We start from the raw sequence: 18,621 nt of genomic DNA on the forward strand, positions 1-18,621 counted from the left end.
TCTAGCTTGAAATTTAGTGCTTGTAAGGACAACCCCCAAAAGATACTAAAAGCCCTAAACAAACCGCAGTCTGATGAAGGCTTTCTTTTTTGTCTCTGGGCTGAGACAGAACTGAGATCTCAGTGCCCTGCATCCTTACTCTTACATTGTCATCCATCCAGCCTTCATATGCAAAAAGAAATGCCTTGGTCACTTGTCCTTACAGAACTACTAGGATAAATAAAATTTCTTTTTTTAAAACATTTTTGTATGTTTTTACTATCAAGGTACATACAGGCTTTATCAAAACAGACAAGTTCATGTTCCAGGAAAAACAAATAGCAACCTTGGAATCCTCTATAGAAATAAATCTCCTGTTTACAGAAAAGGGCAAGTTTATGAATTTAAAATATGTATACTGTTTCTAGGCTAGAGCCTGGAACAGATACATACTATTGTTTGGTTTATAATTTTCTTTTCTTTTCTGTTAAAATTTGAATGAAAAAAGGTCAAAGAAAAAACATTATTCTATACCTCAGTCTCTGATTCAGTAACCACTGCTGTGTCACTAATAGTGATGATTTCGTCATTGGGACAGAAGGACACGCTTGGTTTCCTCTTTTCCTCCTTCTCTTTCAGYAGTTTCTTATTGCGCCTCTTTTTACTGTCAACATATTAATTACAGATAAAGAGTAAGAAGTATTATGAAATAATACAAACACTTATCRTTGCTTTCTAAGAAATATTACTACTAAATAAACAGTGAAATAAAGATAGGAAAAGACAAACAGAGCTGCTGCATACAGATCAGTTCAAACCACAATTTCTGCCTGCTTGAAATCTACATAAAATTGTTGYAAGAACCCATAAAAATGCCAGCAATCACACTAAAGTCTATTAATTCTCTAATAAACTATTAATATTAAATATTAAAAACCAYATGTCACACCTATATGTTGTGTACAATTAATAAATACTACACAAAATGCTTGTAATGGATCTGTAAGAAACAACTTACAGATTCAGTAACCACAGAGGTGTTCTAACTCTTTTACYCAAAAGGTTAGAATTCTTTTAATGGAGGACAAGTAGATTACATGACAACTGTAGCTTCTTCTTTAATATGTGTTGAATAGATGATACAACAGCAACTGTAGCTTCTAGCATTTCTACAGGTAGTATCAAAATGTATTCTAAACTCTATCTGCAGTTACTTGTACAGCAAGTTTTCCATTTAAGTGTGAAAAACTCGTGAGCCTGTGCTCCCGAATGAGAGGGCTAAAATYATCGTAACTTGAAGGAACCAAGAATTCTGTTCTAGAACATTCTATCAGCATTCTATGAGAACTGAAGTAAGATATGTAAGCAGCTTAAAYAAACTGTCTTAACTGTTTGTGCAAGTAGATCAAACTTCACAATTAATGAATAATACCCCTAGCAAAACAAAATAAAAAGGAAACCTGCCTTCAGTAGGAATTTTGTTAATCACTGTCTGTATTAAAAATAGCCTACATATTGCATTATACTGAAAGAGCGTTTCCTTCTTGAAGATGACAGTGACAATATGCAGCCCAGACAGCTGTCTATTAATATTGATCAGGTAAAGTGCAAAGCATTTCATAAAGAGTGTACAGCAAAAAGATAACAAAACTTTAAAACACAGATRGTGGAATGAAAAACATTTCCCCTTGAACCTTCTCTCTATCAGTCTGCTAATGGCAAAAGCCCTTCGTACCCTAATGATACACTTCTGCGTCTTTGCTAGCAATTGCTGTTTTATTCTCTGCCGAGAGAATTATGTCCACCTCCTCTGATGTCAAAGCTACAAGGTACAGGTTACCAGCTAGTCTTTCAAAATGAAGTTCTACTTTCAAAATTTGGCTTGCCTTTTTCTGTTGTTCTGCACATCTTTTAGTTCAAATGGTTCAACATCAGTTTTTAGCAGCTGGAYAGGTTTGGCTTGGTCTTGTCCAGAGGAAGTACTGGGCACAGAATGATGCTTGTGGCGTTGCTCAAATGCAATGAGATCTTGAAGTGGAATGAGTTTTGGTGTCTAAGAGGGTTCACAGAGACAAAGAAAGAAGAGAGAAGCAACATGGAGGGGAGACCCAGTCAGACTGGTTGAGAAAAGTAAATACAGTTTGGATTCCAGTTACACAAACAAAACTCCTGCAGCATTTTGTATAGAAAATGGAAATGGAATATTAGCAGCATCAGACCAAAACCTCTGCCAATATGTACATGTATAAATTATTTTATGAAAGTGAACTCAAGATATAGTTTGCTCCACATAACATATTTCACTAATATTTGCATTCTTATGTACCCAGTTCAGTATGAAGTTAGGAACCAGCAGATAATAACTGAAGCACSACCTTTCAAGGAAAAACTTCTCTATTCTTCTCAACTGGGATATGCAAGCATATAAGTCTATCAGAAATAACATTTTCCAAAACATCATATATTCAGCATCCATAAGGTTTTCCTACCAAGCTTTTTACCATTCCATTTCTGCCCTGCAAAAAAAAAAAATTTCACCATATTTTACTTCTGTCAATAATTCTATTATAATTTCTGGAAAAAAAAACCCCTACCTTTTCACCATATAAATATTGTGCAGTATTTTAGATARTAAATTCTTTACATTCATGAACAGKGGGCTGGACAGTGAACTATGGAATGTGAGATCAAGCTAATGGCATTAAAAACTTTCAAGCTTGCAGCCTGCCTCATAYTGACATGCCAATAAGCAAGTACCCTTAGTATAGATCTCTCCTAGTACCTATGCTGAGTGCTTCCAAATTCCAYAGCCTGTAAACATAAACTTACTTGTGATGAATAAGAAATCAYGAAATAGAAAAAACACTTCAAGTTAGAAAAATATATGATTAAAATCTGGTACCTTCTTTTTCTGAGGCAAATTAACCTGAAGTAGCGGTATTCCTGTATCCTGTCGCCTTTCTGTGGTGTCAATATCTTTTGTTGCAGGTTTAATAGGTATTAAAGTAGTAGTGACTGGCTGCCTYACAACAGGTGGAACTGCAGGTACTGGGTCCAGTTTCAGGTGCAACAGTGGAATACCAGGCAGGTTCTGAGCAGTCGGCGCTTTGTACACATTCACATTTRCAGGGAACTCTGGCCGAGGGGCAGCTTCTTGCTGTCCTTCATACTGATCTGAATTCAGATGTTTGGGAGGTCCCATATGCACTGGTTCTGCCCATCTCTTATTTTCCTCATGCATTTGCCTTGGAATCTCAGGGCTGCGGAAATCTGCCTTACTCTCTCTTGGTGTGTATGAGGACTGATGGGTCCATAAGGAATCTGATGAACTCCAAGCTACTCGTGGTACTAGGGGTGGTCTGGCAAAAGCTGATGGCATTTCTGTTGGATGTAAAAATGTTGGTTTGACATGATAATTTGATTTAAGCTTAAGCAAAGGAAATCCATTTGAGTAGCTAATTTTTTTTTCAACAGGGATAAATTTTATTTTTTTCTGGATATCTGAGGAAGGAGCTAGGAGATGAAGTGGTTTGGTAGGCACTGAAGAATRCAAAGCTTGAGATGGTGACATAAATCCTGTTTCCTTGCTGTTGCTTTCAAATAGTGTCGAAGAGGCATTCATATCCAGATGATTCTAAATTAGAAAAGCAAACAAACCAGCATTTACAAACCAGCTATGCACTAAATATGCACAAAAATAGTTCTGTCTACACCAACCACTACAAACACACTTCTTAACTCTATGTAATAGATAACATATCAGATACACTGAACAGTCTTCATAAACCACAATTTCATATACCTACTTTTATTTGGCCATTGTTGCTTTCATCTTCTACACTATTCCTTGGCTGCAARACAGAGCTCTCTTGACTTGTTTTTCCTTTTTCTTCTTGAGTGGGCACTTGTGTTTTTGGAGAAGCAYTGCCTTCACCAGTGTGTGCAGGCTGATTCCCTGCCAGGTTGACTGATTGATGCTGTTGTAGCATTTGTTGCACATTTGGCACATTGGTAAAGGATGACTGCACTATTTGCATTAAACTCATGAAGTTGATCTGCTGTAGCTGAATATACACATGCACAAAATTAACAAYGCCAACAACTTTAACAGAAATCTTAGCAGAAATGTCTAGGCTATGTTACAGATGTTCACTATCAGGTGACAAAACAACATCCCAATAATGGGATGATTCAACAAGGATTCATTTGTATAATTGTTTTCTGTACTGGACTTTCTTGTAAGATACAATAAATACCTGTCACAGACAGGTAATGCTAAAGCAAGATGAATGTCTTCACTTCTTTGGTGAAGTTTTAGTAAATCTAAGGTCACTTAAAATTGGCTTAATTTACTACCACAACTTAAATCCCACTACAGTTGAGAAGTTATTACAGCATCAGAATTTTTCCAAATGTAAACTATTAAAGCACATTGACATATGTGAGCTAAAACAAACTCAAATTTCTACTACTACATCACTCATTTTCTTGAATCAAATGCAAAAATTAAGTCTAAAATAAGTTTTCATGGTTGATAACATGGATCTGGAAATCTCTTACAAGAACAACCACACATAAAATGCCTTTAAAAGGTAATTATTTCCATTATTTTAAGAACACACTTCATACCAAGAAAACTACTTTAAAAATCAGAAGCCCTTACCTGAACTAATTTAAACATTTCATCTTGAAGCATCTGCCTGACAGTTTCTGATGTGTTTGGTTTCTCTCCTCTGGGGACTTCTTCCTTGACTTCTTGCTTCTTTGCACAAACAGAAGTATGGGAGGCAAGACTTGAAATAGTTGACACAATGGTCTGAGAAGGCTGACGATCACTTACAGAAATGTCTGTAATACTTAGGAAAGAAAAGAACAAAACTATGAAAACCACTGAGAGTTCAAAACACTTATATAAGGTTGTCTTACATTAATCCACAGAAATTTTAAAGACACCTTTGTTTTTTTAAAACATAATTAATTAGTATAAACAACCTAATAATTAACAGTGCATAATCTTTACCAGAGAGCATGTACACTCCCAAATACTTGTTAAAATGCTGAATAAAAACAGTAGTAAAGATGTAAATTCTACCTGATTTTGTAGCCACAAGTGTATCTAAACTATTATTTTCAGGCAGAAAATAATGATTTGAGGTACAGGCAGAAAACAATGATTTGACAGAAAAGACAGAAAAAAGGCCTGTTTAGTCATAAAGCCAAACAACTGATAGAAAATGAAGAAGGACATTATGAGTTGAAATAAGGCAGAAGGCAGATTTCACTTACAGTAATGTTCCTTTAGATATTTGGGCTCAAAAAGTAACAACAAGATTTCAGTTTAAAGAAAATAACTTAAAATTGGAATAACATGTACAATACCTAACATTTTCCCACAGCAATAACAAGATCTTTCAGTAGGAAAAGAACATTAAGTACATTAATTCCTTACATGAAGAGGAGAGGGTTTGGATTTACATTAAGCTATAATAAAACTGAGGGACTTGACTTATACCAACAGAAATTGACCCAAAAGACATYTGTCCATTTAAGAAAAATGCTGACATTGCAAGGTTACAGGCAACCCTTGGAGGACTTTGTACAGTTGTACAGTGTAGCCTCCAAGCGTGTGAATGAACAGAAGCATAAAGCAATGGCTAATGAGTAATAGTTTTAGATAGGTAATAGGTGTGAAGTGGAATACAAAATCTTTTGGAAGACAATTAGAATGTGCAAGCGTGGCCTAAAATGCCAAAAGTTTGAGTAAATRTTTTTTAAAAAAAGCTGGCATGAAAAGCTCAAGAAGTAAGAGGCTAGAGACACATGAAAATGGAACCTAGAAGTATGTGCAGTTCATATTTTCCTCTAAACTGAAAAAAGCCTCATAGAGGACAGAAAACCTGAGACAGACTCCTGACCCCCTTTCCCAATTCCAGCATTCTCTCTATTTGGTATATATTTATGCAAATCTATCAGTTGCCACAAGATATATGAATTCTAATAATGTTCATTAAAATGCATATAYAAGTTTAAAATATTATTGTTCAGGTGTTCTATATAACCAAGTATCCTCTATAGTAATGTTATATAACAAATTCTGTTCAGAATCAGAAAACAAAATCATTACATCTCTTGAAATCTGGTAGTTCTGAATTAACATGTTTGATTCATGTGATATTCCAGACAACATATGAATGTATATGATCCCCAAAGATTATAGTACAAAAAAGTTTCAAGAAAAGCAACTTATTTTGCAGGTACAATATACTATATGTGCAAATATTCTGCAGTCAAATCTGCACATTTTCAAACAGAAAGTTTTATTTTATTACATAAAACAGTGCAGGTTTATCTTACCTAGCAACTTCTGCATCTTGTTTTAAAGAGAATGAGTGAGACATGGTGCTAGTAACAACCTCAGTCATACTACAAAGAGAGAAAAAATTAGTGTGCAAATACTACAATAATCTGTTAATTTTTTAGAGAAAAAAATTAGTATTGCAAATACTACAATAATCTGTTATGCTACTTTTATTTCATACACATGTATGTGTATAAATATGCAAAAAAACCTCCTGAAATAGTATTTTAATTAATATGATAATAAATACCTGAAAAATGTATGATTAAATACCTGAAAGCCACCTGAGCATAGCTGATCTGCATTGCTTCAATTACTGCATTACACTGCAATCTGACCTGGCAAATATTGACACACATGTTTTGTCTCCCCTAGCAATCAGAAACTGACTCAAACAAAAGCACTGAAAAAGTTCTGGCTATTCAAGACAGATAGCAGGCAAAAAAGAAGTTGAATCCAGTAAACAAAGGAAGAAAAAAATACAATTTAAGTAATACTGTTAATATCATTATAATCTGCATCTCTAAAAGAGATGAAACAATGCCATAATAAATTCTTGCAGGCATCTTACATTCAGTTAAAACAAAATTATGTAATTTTAAAATATTAGAGGATTCCAAGTCTTTCTAAAAGTAAGCCATTTTAAAGTTTTTCACTAATATTATGTATATGTAGGGATATTTATTTATATGCCACAATAGGATTTTCCATTTATTGTCTTCTTCCCTGACATAAAATATACCTTCGCACAAAACATGCTTATTTTATTAGACCATTACTTATAAAATTAAATKTTATTACTTATAAAATCAGTAGCCCTGCATTTCATATATGTGAAGTGCCTGTACATGAAATAGGAGATTAACTGAGACAGTTTGAWTACATGACATTGTTGCTATAAACAACAGCAGGAACCCTGAGACTTCACTGGATACCATCATTAACAAAACTACTTTAGATTTTTAAGCAAAGTTAAAAGAGGAATTTTAAAACCCCAACAAGTCTCTTACATATTCTGTTCAGCTTTTCCTTCCTTTGTTTCTTCCACATTTTGAACTTCTTCAGGACTATCTACAGCTGAAATGGTGACCTGCTGAATATAAAAAGATGTAYGTGAACTTGCAAATTTTTCTATCCCTCCTGCTTCAATAAAGTACAGTTTTTTAGCTCATGGTAAATGTATTTTTGATTAATCATCCACCTGAAAAAATCTCACCAAAAACAATCAAAATCACACATTTAYCAGAGGACAGTTACAGATAAGCAAAAAGGAGATACCATAACAATTCACTTGAGCATCTTTCCTTTTCTTAAAATGATCTCATTATTATGAGATTTTAGTTTTAAATTCATATTCATGTAGTACCCTGGATATATACTCTGCTAATCTCAAACCCCCAAGATAACGATGAAAATGTAGATACAACCCCATGATAAATAACCTATCTACAAACTAGGAATGAAACAAATGTAAGATTTTATGCTATAGATTCACTATAGTAAAACATACTGCAGAATTGAAGACCACAATACATAGCATAACAAACCTTAGCCACTTTCAAAGAAAAGATACCTATTACCAAAAATGATGCATGAAAATGAAGGATCATTTATAAATCCAGATTGAGTTTTCAGACAGCAGCAAAATAAACTTCTTGATATATTTATTTTTTTAAAAAAATTAATGTAATTATATATACAATTATATATAGTATATACAGATATGAAAGCATACACAATTTTCAAAAGTGCTTAGAGCAGATCTCACTTGATTACCTATTAATTCTTATTTTTCTTATTAAGAAGGAAGAAGACTCACCAACCCAAAACACTTTAGCCCCTCAACTTCCCAAAAGTATTGATGAATACAGGATATTGGATAACAGTATTCTCAACAATTCATGCTTCCATGTAAGATCCTGTCACATTAAGAGAGATGCTCGAGCTGAGTAAGGCAGCCCAGCCTGCTCCCTGTCTAACAACCAACACAACCAAAGAAAATTGATGGGTGATAGTAGGAAGCAACTCTCTTCTGAGAGGTAGCAAGCCACCCATTTGCTGACCTGACAAATTCTAGAGAGTGGCACTGAGAGCTCTGGAGTAGAGTCAATCATCCCAGTCAAAGGGAAAGGATTTGAAAGGGTTTGAATCTGGTGAATCAGCCAATGGCTATAGGACTGGTGCCACAGCCAGGGGTATGTATGGCTTCTTCAGCCAAGGGACTTGCTTTGAGAAACCTGTCTGCTGAGGGCTGGTGGGGTTCATCTATCAGAGAAGGGCTACAGCATCTTTAGTCACAGACTTGGCAAGTGGGAAACATGGCTTTAGTTTAAAGTTGTGAGAGGAGGGACAATTTTATGCCAGCGTCAGAAAGAGATGCCTGGAGAAGAACTGCATGTCAACAGAGCACCTGAAGAGCTGCACAAAGGAATTACAGCTACTCCTGCCAGTAACCCAACTGCATCGGGGCCCAGTTTAAATGCCTCCATGCAAATATGCATAGCATGAGGAACAAACAAAAGTTGGAGATGTGTACATCTACTAAGTAGGACCTGGCACTGCAGACGTGGTGTGATGGCTCTGGTGACTGAAGTGCTGGAATGGATGGGAGCAGGCTTTTCAAGAAGCACAGGGAGGGAAAATGAGGAGTGGGTGTCACCCTCTGTCAGAGACCAGCTGAAGCATGAAGCTCGGCCTGGGGATGGATGAGGAGCTGACCAAGATGGATCAGTTTATGGGGATGACAGGAGACTGTGTGATAAAGGCTGCCCAATTAGGTGCACGAGGTCCTCTATATACAGATAGGAACAGCCTCATGTTCGAAAGCCCCGGTCTCACTGGGAACTTCAACCATCGCAAAATCTGTTGGARGGACAACACAGCATGGCACAGGGAATCCAGGAATCGAGCTGCAGCAACCATGAAATGGTGGAGTTTGAGTTCACAGGGCAGTGAGGAGGGCACACAGAGAGCTCACTGACCTTCACTTTAGGAGAGCAGACTTCAGCCTCTTCAGGGATCTGCTTGGTAGAGCTCCAAGCGATAGCATCCTGGAGGGAAAAGGGGGTAAGAAAGCTGGTTAATATGCAAGAATCACCTCCTCCAACCTCAGGAGTGATGCATCCCAACAAAGAGGAAGTTAGACAAAAATACCAAGAGGGTTGTGTGGATGAACAAGGAGTTACTGGAAAAAGTCAAACACAAAAATGAAGCCTACAAAGGGTGGAAACAAGGACAGGGTGAGGAATCCAGAGAGCTTGTCCAAGCCAAACATGTCCTGGGCTGCATGCAAAGCAGCATGGCCAGTAGATTGAGGGAGGCCATTCTTCCCTCTCTTCTGTCCTCAGAGACTCACTGGAGCATTGTGTTCAGCTCTATGTCCCCCAATAAAAGAAGGACATGGACCTGCTAAAGCAYGTCCACAACAAATAGTGTTCAGAGACCTGGAGCACCTCTCCCATGAGAGAGTTGAGGCTGTTTGGCACAGAGACCAAAATGCTCTGGGAGACCTTAGGGTGGTTTTTCAGTACTGAAAGGCGCCTACAGGAAAGCTGGAGGTGGACCTCTACAACAGYACATAGTAATAGAAGAGGGGGAAATTACTTCAAATGGGAAAAGGATGGGTTTAGATTAGATTTTAGGAAGAAATTCTTTACATTGAGGAGGTGAGACACAATAATAAGTTGCCCAGAGAAGTTGTGGATGTCCCATTCAAGACCAGTTTGGATGGGGCCTCGGATAATCTGGTCKAGTGGAAGGTGTCCCTGTCCATGGCAGGGATTTGGAATGAGATGATCTTTTAACTCCCTTCCAAACCCAAATATTTCTATGATCTCTGATGATTCTGTGGTAACTTGCCTGTTTTCTTTGAAGTTCTGCAGGTTTGATCCTGACAGAGCTATTGGARCTCTTTGGAGTTTCATATGGCTCCTCAAAGCACTCTACAAAAATAAACACAGTTATTCTAAATCAGAAAACTACACGGATTATAATATTGTTATGTGATTTCTGACTGCAGGTCACATAAGCCCACTTTTTCACTAGTGAGAAATGTTCTGAGTTGTCTCAGCAAATCCAAAATTTGTGTTCTTACTAGTGTTGATGCATGCACACAAAGAGAGAGTTTAAAAAAAAAAGCAGCTTATATAAATGGTATGAATATGATAAATTTAACTTATGCATACTCAGCTTTTAAAATCTGCAAAATGCTTTGAACAGTTGCATGCATATTTCTGGAATAAAAGTATATGAAAGATTAGAATATATTAATTTACATTATTCTATCTCTATAGAAAAAAAAGTTATATAAAAGAAAAACTCATTAGGAAGCCTTAACAAAGCAATTTATAAAATCTAGTTGTAATACAATTTGGGTCAAATAATTCCAACAGAACAATGAAAACATTCACATTTTTTTAYCAAATAAACAGAAGGACATAAAATCAAATTCATGCAAAACTCCTACAGCTTTACATGTCACACCACAGTAAAAGGATGTATAATTGAAACAAACCTTCTTGTTCTGTTACATCCAACTCCTGCTGAACAAATGGTCCCACTTCATTCAGGTCTTCAATCATATGAGGAACAGAATTATTTCCATGRTTAATTTCCTTCTTATCAACATATTTTGACTTTGCAGACATTCTGGTAATTAGAATTGCAAAAGGTAATTAACAACATAAGTAACTGGCTCACTTCAAGTATGTTGTTCCTTTGAGATTGCAGACTAGTGCCTGATTGTAAAATAAACAGAGTTGTGATACAATCAATGTTCATACAAGATTTCTCTCTGACTATGACTTAAACCAAGCTTATTTCTTTCTGGCACGGATGTGATATTTCAGTGTCATTAATGATACACTCCTTCAGATGTAACCAACATACATGATCCACCAAAAATGGAAGATAAAACTGTGATATGTCTTCAAAATCATCTGGTTAAGGTTACCTTTATCTCCCTCACAGAAACTTCCTTTATTAAAAAAAAATTAAAATTGTCAGACAAGACATAMAGTAATGTCTCAAAATACTAGAGATCCTTTTCAGAATACTAGAGATCTATCTCTCTCTGTAAGTATCTGTATATCTTCTAACACTAGAAATCTATTTTTTCTTTATTGCAACAGATGGAATGCCACAAAGGAGTTCAGGTTAAGGATTCTTTATCTTCAGAACAGTGAAAGATACTAACAAATATAATATTTACTGCTTTTTCCATCTACTTTTCTGACTTGTACACATAGTTTACAGATCCAGGTGAGAATAAACTAACATTGTGAACCACTCATCTCTAATCAAAGAAAATGACACTGAAGAGAGGGGAAATTATCTGAATTCTTTGAGAAAACCATGATACCCATTGTATTGGAAATCTAGATTTTATTTCCACATCACAAAGTTTATTAATAATCACGTACAATTCACTTAATATGCCACAGCTACATTGCTTTCTACCTTATGCACATCTTGTGATGGAGAATATTTCATCTGCTTCATGCAGCTGTAACCAATACTCACAAGTTTGACTTTTCACTCAAAATTAAACATGTACATAACACTTAATAACAGTAGAACTCTTCAYGCTACTCAGCAGAGGAATTATGACCAGCTAGAGTTCTTAGGTTAAAAAAAAAAAAAGTTACCCCAAATCCACTTCACAAAGATCGTCATAGGCTTGTACATTCTGGACATCAGGAAGGAAATGGGCGACTGTGGAAGGGCCTTCATCCATACTACTTTCTTCCTCTGTTCTAGACTGGGCTTCTGATACAGATGCAATTTCTTTCAGGCATTGATTATCTGGATGCTATTAATAAAAATAATGCTAATCAAAATTACTGGTAAAACAAATATATATATTCCAGATACTTAAAAAAAAAAAAAACATACCCCACATTGCTTTCATATAGAATGATTATGCTTAATTCAGATCCTTTATTATAGAGCCAAGAAACATTAGTTTCTTCCTTTTTTGCATTAAGTGAAGCAATAGTCCTCTGACTTATCCAAAGGAAACATAAGAAAGATTTGTTAAGTGTCTACAGTGTCAATTGTCGATGATAAAGACTCGTATGGCAATATAATTGAGACATATAGACAGTRAGATTCGGTCTTAATCAGATGTTGCATAGAACTCTCAAATTATCACTGAAAACCATATGAAAGGCAAAAAGACATACATAATCCTGTGGTTAGATGCACACACAAGGTTTGYAAACTGTAAATAAAATACTTGTCCAAAAACCAGAAAATACAAACCAAAAGTAAGAAAAARATCTCTTTTGAAATGGGAGAAAAACCTTCTCAAAAAACATCCCACAACCTTGTCCTCTTAAAACCTTTCATGCATTCTCTGATTCTATGTAGTGTTAATTAAAGAAGCTAAGTGATCCAGTTGTCCCTAAAGTATGAACTAAAGAATTACCTACCAGGGCCTTGTGGCAAATCTCTTCYTTCATATCCACACATATACTCCAAATCTTTATAACAGTGCTAATATTTTTTCACCAATCTTTAACTAGCTTAAATATTCCAGTCACACTGTATCTGCACTGTCCTCAAAGACAAGGGAGCCTAAACTCAAGTCTTCTGACAGAAACTATTCCTTTATTCTTTGTCTTGTTCTGCAATATTCTATCTCCAGTATTAGGTTTCTTCAAAGATGATGCCTAAAACTAGATACAATGGTCAAACTTACAGGAATTTGTGCCAAAAACATGGTATCTGGGTAAATGAACTATATGAACTATATGAACTTTCAAAGAAAACTTTGATCTCCAGTTCAACTATTTCCACAGACAGAATATAAATATTTCTGGAATTTTTCTCTTTTCCAAGCAACCCTTAAAGAAAAGGCTACTAATCAATGTTCCAGGTTTTACTGACAAGAGAACTGTAAGATAAAACAYGCATGTGATTTTTCTTACTGGCATAACTCACTCATACATTTCACTGACATGTCCCATTCTTTTTATTACCTTATGCMTTATGCTGTCTGTTTGACATCTGTCTCCGTATAACTGTTCTAACAGCCAAAGAGAYGTAAGGACAGCTGCTGATGATGTTTTCACATGTATCACTGGGAGAGTATCTTCTAAGGAACCTTGTTTATTGGAACCACAGAGCAGTCTTTTATCGGACCATCTGATCATCCACTCCAGCAATTTTGCAATATTGCTCAACTCGCCCACCAGTTCTACAGGTAGCTCTTCTGCTGGTACAATACCAACTACATCACGAGTTTTGTAAACATATTTACAAGTTGCCTGAGTTTGCAGGGTAGAAGTAAGGTTAGGAAGGGTCTGGCTTGCTAGTCCAATAGTGACTTCTTGATTGTCAGTCTGAGCTCTGTAAATTGACTTGTATTTTAAACCAAATAATCCTTCTTTAAGTCCTTTGGTTAGACTACGCACAGAAGGTTCTGTTGTCTGTACAACAGACTGTACAATTATTGGTTTTTCCAAAAGATTTTTGTTTTCATTACAGATGGAAATYTTTTCAGGATCACAAGATGCCAGGGCGACAGTATAGCAAGACCCTGCTCTAAACACACTTTGACTTCTAGTTTTGTTTTGTCGACGTTTTAGTGTTGTGTGAACATCAAAAAATAGAGAGTTCAATTCAYGTTCTCGAAGCAGACCAGAAAAGCTAGTAAGAAATGGAATTCCAATGTCACTGCACTTTATCAGGTCTCTCTCAAGAACATAACTCAAAAAGAGTTCTAAAAACCTAACATATTCATCGTCATCACGTTCGAATTCCCATGCACCAACTACAGGCAAATTACATTGATTAAGCATGTCTCTTCTACATAGTTTGTCTCTATGTTTTCTTTCACAGTTAAGAGCTTTTATCTTTTGTGTGGTATTTTTGCGACCTATTTCCCTTTGTCGCTGGAGTTCATAATCCCTGTAGATAATAAATATAAGAATCATTAATACCCAGATCCATTTAAAAGAACTACATGCATCATTAATTCCTTTTCTTCCACTGGTGTTAGAAAAGGCAAACTAACAAACCAAAAATTACATTAATACCGTGTTAAGATGGTAAACCAATCAAATTCAAAATCCATAGGCAAAAACTAGGCAGTAACATGCAAGAATGTGAACATAGCTGATAATAATTCACACTTCAACAACGTATTAGCCACATACTAACTGACATAACAGTTYTAAGATTTGGTAAATTTGTAATTCTTCAATTATAAATTCAATTACAATTACAACTTGATTAATCACCCAAAGTGGTGAAGAGATTACTTGATCAGCAGAAGACAACTCTTTTTTTTTCTGTCCCCTAATTTAAATCAAAATCTTTCTGCTGCAATTTTTTCATACCTTGAGAATGAAGGTGTTTGAGGTCTTGTTTCTTCAGTAAACAAAGCATCAGAAAGTGTGTCTGCCATGTCTGTATCACTATATACTTGAAGATTTCCAACATCAGTAAGTGTACTTGTGCTTAGACTAGTGCCTAGTGAGAATCTGTCATAACAGTGCTCCTCATCATTTGATGCTCCCTCTTCTACTGGCTCCCAAATATGAATTTCTATAGGGCCTATATTCTTTACTACACGTCTCAAGGCCTTCTTTCTCACTTCTTCAGCAGCCTGTATAACAGCAGACATAATTTCTTCCCTTTCAGGACCTACTGAAAGAAAGAAAACCAAGTTTTCATCTAATTTTTCAGTTTTGAGTTAGTCGCTCAAATTGAGACATTAATTAGATTACAACAGAAATCATAAAWTTGAACCATTAATAAATTCAAAAAGAAACTGTGATGAAGTAAAGAAACACCAACATTTGGAAAGCCATGATACTCTGATTGGTATAGATGCATCAGAAGAAAATACAGAACTTCTCACAAAACTCAAATTTGTCTAACTGAAAACTACAATAATTGTTTTGCATGGGATATGAAATTGTCACAAATTTATAAGTAGGACAAAAAGGACAGTTTGTTAAAAATTTCCTGAAGAAGGATRAACATTACCTTTAACAATACTGTCTCTCAGTCGCCGCTGAAGTCCATGATATTTATCTCGTAGTGGAACTCTTATATCTTCAGGATTAGGAAATGCTTTCACGAAAATCTCTGCCACCTACACAAAAAAACCCCATCTTTTCCAGTAGCTAACACACAAGTAAGATGTCCTTTCACACAGAATTTATACCACTAAAAAGCTAACTAGTAGCTTTTCCAAGTAGAAGTAATATTTGTGATAATCTCTATTGCTTTTAGTCTAGTTTTAAGGTCTTTTACCTTTTTTACTGGTGGCAATTCTCCAAGCAGACTCAAAATTACATCTTGAACTAATTCTTCAACATTCATGAATCTGCAGAAAGGAAGCATTCGACAAGCCCACTCCAATGCATTCAGACAATGCTCAATTATGGAGGCATCATATCCATTCTTATTTGGATCCTAAAAAAATCACCAGAAACATTAATTGGTATGAACAATATATTTCAGCAGAATTATTCATACATTGCAAATAATAATATTTCTTTCCTAGCCCACAGAAAATGAAAATCTCTAACTTATCTGCCAAACATAGTATAGTAGTGTATGAGACCAGGAGACAGATCAAGGTTGTAATGGATGATAATGTATGTTAAAAAAAAAAAAAAAARAGGACTTTTAAAAACCATCTTAGGAAATAGTTCCATTAACACTGCTGAAGAGGMTGGTTTTAGTGACAGTAAAACCTGAGGATTTGCCTAAACTGTGTAGTAAATGATTTTACTTGTACTTCAGGTGATCTTGCTCTTGTAAGCAAGAAAATTAAGCCTTGCAAGAGGTTTTTAAGATGGATCAGTTTGTTTTTAACAGTATTTCCCATTTCATTTGTCATTGTCACACAAAGTACAGAAAAAAGAGAATATTCTACCATTTGAAACAGAGTCATCCTTGGTTTTTTTGGTGAAGAAAAATTTTGGACTTGTTACGACATACATGACAAATAAGCTAGTAGTTTCTTTGTTTTCCTTGACCTCTGACATCAATTGATGAAAGTATAAGTAGAGAAAACATGATTAAGTTTTAATATTTTCCATTATTCTTTCTGAAAACCATGTATATTTAATGCATCACAAACCTCATTTTTGGTGCATTAAATACACATTAATCAGGAAATACCCAAAACCACCTAGATCTAATGGGGAAAAAACCAAACCAGAAAGTAAATTCTAAGTTCATCAAGGGTAGAAGTGATTGCTCTTCTGGCAGTTATTGTTCTTCTGAGTTAAATATCAAGAAAAAGCCTAACAGCAATACTGTCAGGAAGATGGTGTTTATATGCACAGCACTACTCTGTAGAATCAAATATGTGATTCACATTGCAAGCACCATGCTCATTTTGTTCTGTTAAGCAAATAAAAGTTCTCACAGAAATATACAGCACACCTTTAGAATTCTTCTCATAGCTTCATGCAATTAAAATGTATCTGTATTATATTAGTAATGTAATTACCTCGATAAAATTGTTAGTATTTTCTCTKGCAGTTTGGTACCGCCTACAGGCATCAGATAATTTTTCACGGACATGAAACATCCAACACAATGCACAGAAATCTCTGAACCAACCTACAGTACAAACACACAATATAGTGAGATTCTATTTAAATAGAACAACTTGAGATTTTAGCTAGGAGAAAAGAACTAATCAAAACCAATTGTTTTAAATAAAAAAATAACTCATGTCTGTATGTATAACTCATTTCAGTATGTTCTTTCACATCGGTCAGATTTGTAAGATGCACCCCCACCTCCATCCTATAACARCACATTTCAGAATACAAGTTTTGATAACAAACATAAAAGCTGGAAAAGAAATTTGCTCCCGACACATTGCAACATACTGTCTCAAGGTAATAAGAGCTTATTTGCACCTGTGGATTTTCACTGGTATTCCTTTTTCTAGCACTTAAGTATTTTATGTTATTGATACAGACCCAAAATTTTACAGGTAATGTCATCAAACTGATCATCTTCAGAAGATGCAGATCCACAGAGAACAGTGTGGAAATCGCAGTAACGAAGCAAAGTCTCTGGGAATGTACTCAAAGAAGGAAGAGAACCTTTCATCCGAATCTACAAAAAATAATAAACAGTTAAAATAATAAAAATCAGTTAACATTTTATATGACTCACTACTAAATGCACACTTCTCAGCTATTAGCAGAATACTGCCACAATCWGCAAAATTCCCTTAAGCTTGCTTTCCATTTGCTTCAAATCACTATTTTGAAAATTAATTTAAAGGAGTATGTTTAATATGATCTATRGCACAAAAAATGCTTTTGTTTGAATGGTACTCATTATGAAATAAAAGAGTAACAAAGTAAAAGAAGAACTAAGATCACAATCAAGAAATCAGATCAATTTAACACAGCCCAGCTTGCTGTCACCAGCTTTCCCTCAAGTTTCAGCTGGTATGTCTAACCAGCTCCCCATGCCAGCAGTAAGATGTGACCAGGCAAACAAAAGTAAATATTTGTCAGTCAGACCAGTTCCAGATCTCAAACACTGCATTAATGCTTGTGCAGAGGGGCTGCAGGAAGTGAGACAGCTACAGGCACTCCCTTCTGTACCAACTCCACCTTCTTTAAGTAGGTGTACAATAAATGACCTAAGAAAAGCCAGACTTTACACGAAAATTTGTAATCAATATTCTGAAATTCCTTCTGGGCAAACAAATTGCACAAAARTAGACTCAGATCTTACAAGTTATGTGACTAAGACAGCCCTTTGCCTGAAGCGAGCATTGCCTTCTCTGTTTCATATTCAACGCTAAATGACTTGGAACATATTTACACCTAACAGCAATAACTTCTAATTAAAGTCCACTTTTTTTCTTTCAAATGGAGAAAAAAGTTGTATKTTGCCAAGCAGGTATAGAAAGATACCTAAAAGGAAACACTTTATTGATTAGACAACCCATATTTTTAAGTTCTGGTTTCCTAAAAAAATGAACATGTTGTGTAAAACTAGAAGACAACATATACAAAATATGACACCGAAGTCCAGGTGAGACTGAATSCTTCTGCAACTGCAAACTCATCAGTAATATTTACAACTGACAATCAAGTTAAAAATACGAAGTTAAATGTTTACTTTCTGCATAACTTTTCTTGCCCGCTTCAGTTGTGTAATATACCACTGTGCTGCAGAGCAAGAACAATGAGCAGCCCGGAAGAGCAAGATAATTCGCTGAAGAACTCCTGACACTTTCTGACGGGTTTCTTTCTCCATTTTTAAAAGAATGTCATTGCTGTCTTCCT

General features: G+C 35.5%; 1 protein-coding gene across 1 annotated transcript in view; it reads right to left on the reverse strand.

Annotated features, from left to right (window-relative positions):
* The window catches only part of CPLANE1 (ciliogenesis and planar polarity effector complex subunit 1), a 58,003-nt gene that overhangs the window by 16,395 nt on the left and 22,987 nt on the right, over nt 1–18,621 (reverse strand). Inside the window, exons 20-37 of the mRNA XM_057364685.1 lie at nt 18,455–18,619; nt 17,293–17,431; nt 16,812–16,924; nt 15,602–15,763; nt 15,332–15,440; nt 14,680–14,989; nt 13,318–14,248; nt 11,983–12,146; nt 10,851–10,984; nt 10,196–10,278; nt 9,319–9,387; nt 7,348–7,430; nt 6,334–6,402; nt 4,643–4,835; nt 3,786–4,043; nt 2,882–3,613; nt 1,866–2,032; nt 514–643 (exon numbers count right to left, since the gene is read on the reverse strand). Of these exons, the coding sequence (XP_057220668.1) occupies nt 514–643; nt 1,866–2,032; nt 2,882–3,613; nt 3,786–4,043; nt 4,643–4,835; nt 6,334–6,402; nt 7,348–7,430; nt 9,319–9,387; nt 10,196–10,278; nt 10,851–10,984; nt 11,983–12,146; nt 13,318–14,248; nt 14,680–14,989; nt 15,332–15,440; nt 15,602–15,763; nt 16,812–16,924; nt 17,293–17,431; nt 18,455–18,619 (4,011 nt within the window). The remainder of the gene's footprint in view (nt 1–513; nt 644–1,865; nt 2,033–2,881; nt 3,614–3,785; nt 4,044–4,642; nt 4,836–6,333; nt 6,403–7,347; nt 7,431–9,318; nt 9,388–10,195; nt 10,279–10,850; nt 10,985–11,982; nt 12,147–13,317; nt 14,249–14,679; nt 14,990–15,331; nt 15,441–15,601; nt 15,764–16,811; nt 16,925–17,292; nt 17,432–18,454; nt 18,620–18,621) is intronic.

Source organism: Malurus melanocephalus, unplaced genomic scaffold, assembly GCF_030028575.1.
Source record: "Malurus melanocephalus ecotype Western Australia unplaced genomic scaffold, MMel_1.1 scaffold_41, whole genome shotgun sequence".
Classification (NCBI taxonomy): Eukaryota; Metazoa; Chordata; class Aves; order Passeriformes; family Maluridae; genus Malurus; species Malurus melanocephalus.